Genomic DNA, 8,950 nt, shown 5'->3' with positions numbered 1-8,950 from the left:
TGTCGACTGAATTACACATAATCGCACATAAACCTTCATCAACTCCTCTACTACTCATATCCAAATATCTAAGCTTTGTCTCCAATGGTTTTGCTTGTATTGTACTCTAAGTGAGTGAAGTGTCGCCTCATTCAAATGCATTGAAGATGGATGTGTGTCGGGTTAGGATTTTAATCAATTAAGGGTGGCAGTGGGATCACATGCACATACAAAATTAAATTTTTTCATTTTCAAACATCAAATAAGGAAGGATTTTAAAGGGAAGTACAGAAGATAGGAAGTGTTTTTTTTTCACGATTAAGATTTGAACATACTGGATTAAAATCAACTCTTTATTTAAAGTGCATATCTGATAAATGTGATGTTTGTAATGTAAATTATAAATGGTAAATGGTGCATTTATATAGCGCTTTTATCCAAAGCGTTTTACAATTTGTTCCTCACGTCATTCACCTGTTCACTCACACGTTCATACACCGACGGCGGAGGCGACCACGCAAGGTACCAACCTGCTCATTGGGAGCAGTGTCTTGCTCAAGGACGCTGCCGGTAGGAGCTACCTCCTGAGTCACTGACGCCCCATGTTCCTGAAAACGTTGAGCTTGTCATTCTGAGGTATAGTAAATATAATTCAGAGAGGAACATCTTACGTGATAAGATATTAGAGCTAGGACGGGGATGGAATTTGGAGGGAATTTTGGGGGATGGGTGAGAAAATTTGCGAATGCTGCAATCTTTTTCTTAAAGATACAGGATTTGTATTTCTTCTTATTTTATAACCTGAAGTATTGTAAAGCTCTGATGTTACACACTCTGGTACAGTAGGTGGCAGGGGGCAGGGGGACCCTGATGTAAACAAGACGAAAGTCTTTCTCTGGTCTGCATCCCCTTAACAATTGTGTGTAACTATTGAGCTGTACTGTATTGTACCCATTCTGCAATCTGTTAATACAATTTCCAATCAATCAATCAATCAAAGCAGTATGCACCTATACACGTTGGTTTGTGATCTGCCATTAAATCAGAGAAGAAGAAGAAGAAGAAGAAGAAGAAGAAGAAGAAGAAGAAGAAGAAGAAGAAGAAGAAGAAGAAGAAGAAGAAGAAGAAGAAGAAGAAGAAGAAGAAGAAGAAGAAGAAGAAGAAGAAGAGGAATCCTTTTGCAATCACAACTCACACACACACACACACACACACACACACACACACACACACACACACACACACACACACACACACACACACACACGCACACAAAACAAATAACACGTCACAATATGCCAGCAATGTATTACTGTCCTCACTGAGGTCTGAGACAGGCTCCACAGTCTTTACTTTTGATATACCTCTATTTGCACCCTTGATATGGCCTCATGTTGACTTTAGAACACGTTAATGTCTTATCATAGTCAATGTGATGTATTACCAAATATCCAAACAGAGATAGTGGACTCAGCATATTGGTTCATGATATATCATACTGCATCTGTGCCAAGATACTGTGCATCAGTGCCTTGCCAGTTAATTCATCACCACCAAACATTTGAACATTTACACAAGATTTAATATGGGTATCTTTTCAGTTGGACATGAGGTGAGGTAATTTAAACGGTATGTAGCTTCCAGTGTTGTAGGACTCAAGTCCTAAAAAACATTTTTGTAATAGGCCCTATTCATTTGGCATAAGATATTGATGGGTAGGCATTTGTGGCTATTGTGTCAGAAAGTGAATAAATTCCCTTTGAAACAGTGACCACTGTGTCATTTATGTTTAGACCTTTTTTTATTTGTAGCCTACCGGTATGTCAGCTTTTTGACTGCCAGAGTGGAGTGGACTCAACCTTGATGACTTGGACTCGGACTAGGGTAATGGGGACTCGACTCGGACTAGACTCAGGCTCTTCTTTGGTGACTTGGACTCGAACACTGGGGACTCGAGACTCGACTCGGACTCGAGATTTAGTGATTCGACTACAACACTGGTAGCTTCATATATAGCTGATAAATCAGGAGTTTACTTCACTTCATGGTGTCGTCTGGGGCCACTGAGTGCTTGTGTATTACAACTTGGGGTGTAACGATGCAACCTCACAACGATTAATTTCGATTACGATTATTCAGGCAACGATTCAATGCATCATGAAATCTCTTCATTTGACCACGATTCCATTAGATACATTTTCTATCAGTTCATTTTAAGCTGTAGCCCTATTTCGCCTAAAGGTACATGCCTAAGTAAATGGAAGATTTCTCCACTTCTGCAAGGTCAATTAGCATGTTCTTGGTATCTAGGAACATCTAGGGACCTGGGGGTATGTATTTCCAGTGTCAGAAATATTGTGTCTGTTACTAGGCTTGAGTAAATTGTAATGAAGAAAAGGAGAATATAAATGATGATTTATTTTTGCATCTGTGCCGGTGAATAACACCATGTTACAATTGTGCCGTAACCAAGGTCGCTCACTGAGCTCATTCACCACCTTATTGAGATCAAGTGTAAATAAAAATCTAAGCAAATGAATAAAGGGAAGATGATTAAACAGAAGGATTTGTAGATACAGTAATAAATGATAATCGATTTGAATTATGAATTCATATTTGACCTTGAACTTGACCGTGACCTTATTATGGCCAAATCATACATCTATGGATAGGGAAAATGCTCCTCTTTCCAATGGCTGGATTTAGTCATTTCCTTGCGGTGTTACGATAATTATAGCATTTTTTCGATACATTCGTATTTCCGATAAATCGTATAAAACTTTGGTAAAAATGAACATATACACTTTGACTACTGTTTCTGATAGGGTTATGGTATTTACTCTTGGCTACAATTTTTTTTATAAAAAAAACATTAACCTCTTAACATCCAAGGGCCCACATGTGGACGATTCGCGATGCCACTTTGCCGACCTCTAGTGGCTCGGGTGTGCATACCTTTTAATACAATATATAGATTAAAGCCCTATTTGTTGCCTGTCGATTGCCCTTTCAGGTGACAAAATCCGTTCAGCGGTTCTCGAGTTACATGCCGATATGAGGCGTGCCCCAAAGTACGCAAAAGTACACATTACCACCCCCGACTCCCGGGGCTCTAGCTCCGTCAATCATTTGACGATCTCGAAAATATGGATAATTGGGGATCTAATATGGTCTCTATTGATCGATTTATGATAAAGAAAAGCAGGGTCCCCCTATAGGGGGACCTTAAGGCTTAACAGGTTAATTCCCCAAAAAATTTTGAATACACAAATGTGGCTGGGGGAACTGATTCACTCAGCATGAATGGACTATAGGTCAATAAAAACAATACACAAAAAAGAAAAAAACATAAAAAAATAATAATAATAATATATTTTTTTTAATTTCGATTAATTTCGATTATAATCTATTCTAACATTTTCAAATCGATGCAGTTGAATCGTCACATTAGAATCGATGCATTTCGATTAATTGATGCATCGTTACACCCCTAATTACAACTGATGAGGAAATGGCATAGCAACCAGGATAATGCAGGGATAACATGAATGAAATATAAATATTATATGGAATGGAATGGAATGGAATGGAATGGAATGATCTTTATTGTCATTGTTACAGTGTTACAACGACATTTAAAATGCAGCCCTAGGCCTTCTTTTCAAGTTAGTCATTTATTTTATATATGTAGAGTGAATTTATTTTTGTGTGTAATAAATATGTAGTGAACTAAAGACAGTGGCAATTATATATTCTAAAATCAGCCACAGTACACTGATGACTGAGACAAAGAGTTGAAATGTATTATAGGTGAATTGCCCCTTATACCCTATTTGATTGCCATGTATAACTAAAGTAGCCCTTCCTGAATCATAGTGAGCCTAATAACTGACTTGGCAAGCAGGGATTTTCCTATTGGCCAACCGATGGATGTTTGACTCACCATGTGGGAGACTCAAAAAGTAATATTTTTGCACCACGGTAAGTACCATGAGTTTATAGTTCGATCTGCTGGTAAAGCTAATATTATGTGAATAGCATAGAGACTAATATGCCTCTACTACTACTATGCACTCAACACTGCAGCATCCAAGTTTCAGCACTGTTTGATGAACATGTTATACTCAGCTAAAAGAGTTGTACCCTTCCTGCAGACTTGTTGTACAGAACTTGTAAGTCACTTTGGATAAAAGCATCAGCTAAATCTAAATGTAAATGTAAATGTGAATGTAAATGTAATGTAAATGTAAAGCACTAGCTTTTGTAAACTCAGGGCCGACTCTCCTCTGCACAAGGCCAGTGTTAGTTATAGTTCCTTATCCTTGACTCCATCTAAATACACTTGACAAGGTTTTTGTCTTCCCACATCATAACTCAGGATAGAGGTCTGATTCACGCTAGCGTTCACAAACATTGCATTTGTGAACAAAGCCACAAAATACAGTTTATTTTATCTACTGTCAGTCCTTGCACCAATAGCTCAATCATTTGATTAATTAATTCATCTAATTATATCTGAGAATAAACAAAGAAGAATTCTGAATAATAAAAATGCTTCCAATAGCATATTTTGGTTGTCAGTGATTCTCAGGGTTATTTGTAGGTTTAGATTGAGGATTGGGCCTTTAGCTGCACCTACACAAGACACCTTTCTGCACAGAACCTTTTGTCACCTTTTGCTCACTATACTGGTCAGGCTTAACTGCAAGGATGTAGTATCAGACAATGTCCTGTTGTCCTGTACCTGAAAATTACATCATCTAACTATCTGTCTGTCCTCTGCATATCTCAAGAACCATTCACCCGATCGCTCAGTGGGACCCGGGGAGTGCATTGTCAATTTGGTGCTATTTGGCCAGCTGGTGGCGCTATAGTGCGCATCTGTCCTTCGCATATCTCAAATCAGTTTTTTTGTATACCTACTCCTACAAATCTTGAGCAATCGTCACCAAACTTGTTACAGAGCATCTCTGAACCCAACCAAAAAAAGTAAAATTTTCTGATGTTTAATATTCCTTACAGTTTTTCTATAGCTGGCCCTCAAAGTTTTCTCAAATGCTGTGGGCAGGGCTTATATTACCAAAAATATCGACAACGCTGCAAGCAGCAATACAGCGGTTCTCGACAACGCTGCAAGCAGCAATACAGCGGTTCTCGACAACGCTGCAAGCAGCAATACAGCGGTTCTCGACAACGCTGCAAGCAGCAATACAGCGGTTCTCGACAACGCTGCAAGCAGCAATACAGCGGTTCTCGACAACACTGCAAGCAATACAGCGGTTCTCGACAACACTGCAAGCAATACAGCGGTTCTCGACGACAACACTGCAAGCAATACAGCGGTTCCCGACAACGCTGCAAGCAGCAATAACGCGTTTCTCGACAAAGTCTGCAAGCAGCACTTCCCTTTCCGAACAGGCACGCATTATGCAAGGGAACGCGCTCCAGACAGGCGTTTTGAACGCAACGCTGCCAGAAGCTGCGTAGTGTGATGTGTGCCAGCCGGGTGCCATTGTATGGTAGCCATTGAGCCTGCGTAGCCCAAGGTTGGGTGCTACCAGTGGTGGTGAAGGAGGCAATTTCCACCCTACATTGTAAAACGATTTGAGTGTCTAGAAAAGCGCTATATAAATGCACTTCATTATTATTATTCTTAAGAAGCACTTCCAGGGGCCAAGCAACCGACCATGTTCCAAAACGAGCACACACTCGTTCCCAACGAGCAGGTGCTCAGGGCGGCCATGCTTTTAACTGCACTAGTCTAGATGAAATCAAGATCAAACACTTCATCAGTGTAAACTATTTTTATTCTATGTCTACTAAGGGTGGACCTCTACCACTACGTCTGTGGGAAGATATGCAAAACCAACAACGCTTGTATAGATGTAGGTTTTACAAGGTAAATACCACGGTTATTAGCGGATTAGAGGGACAATAGCCATGTGTGCGGCTATTGGCAGCACCGAGGTCGGCCTCCACCTCCACAGTTTTCACCATAAAAGAGGATACCGCTTTTAGAAAGAGGGTGTCTCCCATCTCCCCCCGCAGCAGAGCAGAACATCACACTTCACAACTGAAACAAAGAGGTAAGACTTTGCTCTCATAGCCTCACAGTAGTACCTGTCTGTGAAACTGCCGCGTTCCGTCGAAATGTATAAGCCAGTGAAGTCGATTAGATTCTTGGACCAGTTTGTACTGGTTTTCGGTTCAACGGTTCTCAACCCGTTTTCATGTCATGATGGACCCCTGCGTTGTTTTGTTACACATTAGGCCACAGAACTCAATTTGATAATATTTTGTCCCAGAGACCCCTAACTGACTAGATTTGTGTTATTATTAGACAATGTTTACGTCAAGAATTCTATAGCTGGGATGCCAATGGAGAAAGTGAAAACTATCCTCAGAATAGTCACTATTTTCTCATTGGCCTAACCTCTTGTGAATTAAATTGTGACATTAATATGTTAGATCCTAATGTAAAAAAAACTGTGATTTTATATGTCTGCACTTTATGTGCTCATTTTATGCCACATGTCTTTTTTCTGTTGTGAAGCACTTTGAGCTGTAGTTTCTGTATGAAAGGTGCTATACAAATAAAGTGTATTATTATTATTATTATTATTATTATTATTATTATTAAACTATTCCCAATTTTAATGGGGACCCCCTCAAGGACTCCTGGGGGTCCCCTGACCCCATGTTGAGAACCACTGGTTTTATTGATAATTTCTTTCAGCCCGCAGGTTACACATGGCTGTGTTGCAGTGCACCCTGGGCCTTGTGCTCCTGCTAGTCATCTCAGCCTGGACCGAGGCCGGGGTAATGAATACTACACTGCAAAGGCTCTCCATCTTAAAGGAACATGCCAACATTTTGGGAAATTAGCTTACCGTCTTCGCCTGAGAGAGACAAGAAGACAGATACCAGTTTCCTCTCTGTGTGTTCAGTAGAAAGTTATCTGGCTGCACGTTAGCCTAGCTTAGCACAATGAATGGAAGCGGACATGACCGGTTAGCCTTCAGGAGAGGTGTTAGGTGAACAATGCCTAGGCTAACCGGCCATGTCCACTTCCATTCATTGTGCTAAGCTAGGCTAACATGCAGCCAGATAGCTTTCTACTGAGCGCACAGAGAGGAAACTGGTATCTATCTACTTGTCTCTCTCTGGAGAAGATGGTGCTAATTTCCCAAAATGTTGGCGTGTTCCTTTAACAAGTCATTTAATCTCATACTGAGTCTTGAATCCTATTTTCTTAAAACAGGAGAGAAAGAAATAGAAAAAAATATTATTCTGCTAAGATAAATCAAGGATTTCCGCAAAACAAACAAAATTATCTTGAATCAGCAGGAGTACATTGCCTAATTTCAACATTGAAATGTCTTAAAACAACTTCAGACCGGGCGCCCCAGTGGCGAACCACATAACGGGCTGAGTCGCGGCACGGCCGACCCGGGTTCGATTCCCGGACCCGTCGTTATTTGCCGAATGTCTTCCCCCCACTCTGTCTCCTGTTCCTCCTCTCTCTCTCTCTACTGGACTGCCCAGTAGTAAAAAAGCGATAAACGCTAAAAAAACAAAAAATAAAAAAAAAACTGCAGACCTTCAGTTAGATTGGAACAAATACAATGATCTCACCCCATAGGCAGATTTATTCATTTATTAATTAAAATAATTTTATTTAAAAAAATATTATGTTTGTGTTTTCTGAAAATATGATTTTAAAACATGGATTAAGATGGGATTGCTTTGCAGTGTACTGCCAGTGATTTCTACGGTACATGAGCCTTTAGGCTGGCGGTGTCTGTTTCTGGCTATATCTGGATCTCTTCTGTGTGCACAATGACGTATTGTTTATATTAGACTATTTGTGTTGCACCTAAATATTGTGTTGCTTATAAGACATTAGGTCTCATTCCCCAATATTTTCCAAAGAGTTCTCTTGGAAGACTTATCTTGGAACCGACTGAGACAGAATCGACGACAAGTTCACTGTGATGCCCCAACGTGTGGGGAAGATGTCTTAAGTGGCTCAAACGATCACAGCTGAGATACTGCGATGAGGAATGTCACCATTCTGAAACATGAACGCGCGTTCCCATCTAGGTCATTTGCATACAAAACAACGCCTCCAGAGCTCCTTATAAGGCAGGCTTTGTGCCATGTGCAAATGAAATCGAGGAAAGTCGAGAGTTTAGACACACCTGTCCAGCTCATTAAATGCAACTAATGATGCAGCCGTGTGAAAATGGTGGCGGAAGCGCTTTGCGGCCGATCAAAATGAGATTAGATTAATGTATTGTCATCATTATACAGAATACAGGCTACTACTCGTGACCACCTGCCGCACCCCCCCCCCCCCACACACACGCAGTAGGCTTATATTATTCTAATTACTTGTTTTATTAGGAGATCGCAGATACTGCGCTGCATAGTACAGTCCACCAGTCCTCTGCCCGACTCTGGCGGCCTTAATATGTGTACTGTACTTGAATGAATGAATGAATGAAAACTTTATTTAACAGATTGCAGAATGGGTACAATACAGTACGGCTCAATACACACAATTGTTAAGGGGATGCAGACCAGAGAAAGACGTTTGTCTTGTTTACATCAGGGTCCCCCATTTTCAATTCATAGTGTACTGCCCTATACTTACTGTACGTATAGGGCAGAGCATATATATAGTATCTACTAAATCCTAATGAAACAAGTAATTCGAATAATATAAGCCTACTGTTCATTCATTAGACACGTAGGCTATACTGCATGGCGCACACAAGACTTATGGAATATTAATGCAGTCTATTTCCACGCGATTAGCTTTAGTTCTTATTTATTTATCCACTGTCATTTGCAGTGTTGGTGTAGTAGGCTACATAGTGTATTTTTTCAATATCTGTTTTATTGATTAATGATATATTTGAAGGAATGCAAGTTATAGCTATATCAAACAAATGTCTGTCCCATATAT

The 8,950-nt window shown here is 40.2% G+C and overlaps 1 protein-coding gene across 1 annotated transcript in view; it reads left to right on the top strand.

Annotated features, from left to right (window-relative positions):
- Positions 1-6,729: 6,729 nt before the first annotated feature.
- LOC311245249 (low choriolytic enzyme-like) overlaps positions 6,730-8,950 on the top strand; it is a gene marked incomplete at both ends in the record, with an annotated part of 11,662 nt that continues 9,441 nt past the window's right edge. The window contains one exon of the mRNA XM_084335084.1: positions 6,730-6,798. Coding sequence (XP_084191210.1) covers positions 6,730-6,798 — 69 coding nt within the window. The remainder of the gene's footprint in view (positions 6,799-8,950) is intronic.

This window comes from Notolepis coatsorum (assembly GCF_963971535.1).
Source record: "Notolepis coatsorum genome assembly, chromosome: 18".
Classification (NCBI taxonomy): domain Eukaryota; kingdom Metazoa; phylum Chordata; class Actinopteri; order Aulopiformes; family Paralepididae; genus Notolepis; species Notolepis coatsorum.
The sequence above is the reverse complement of the archived record's forward strand: the minus strand, read 5'-3'. Positions and strand labels throughout refer to the sequence as shown.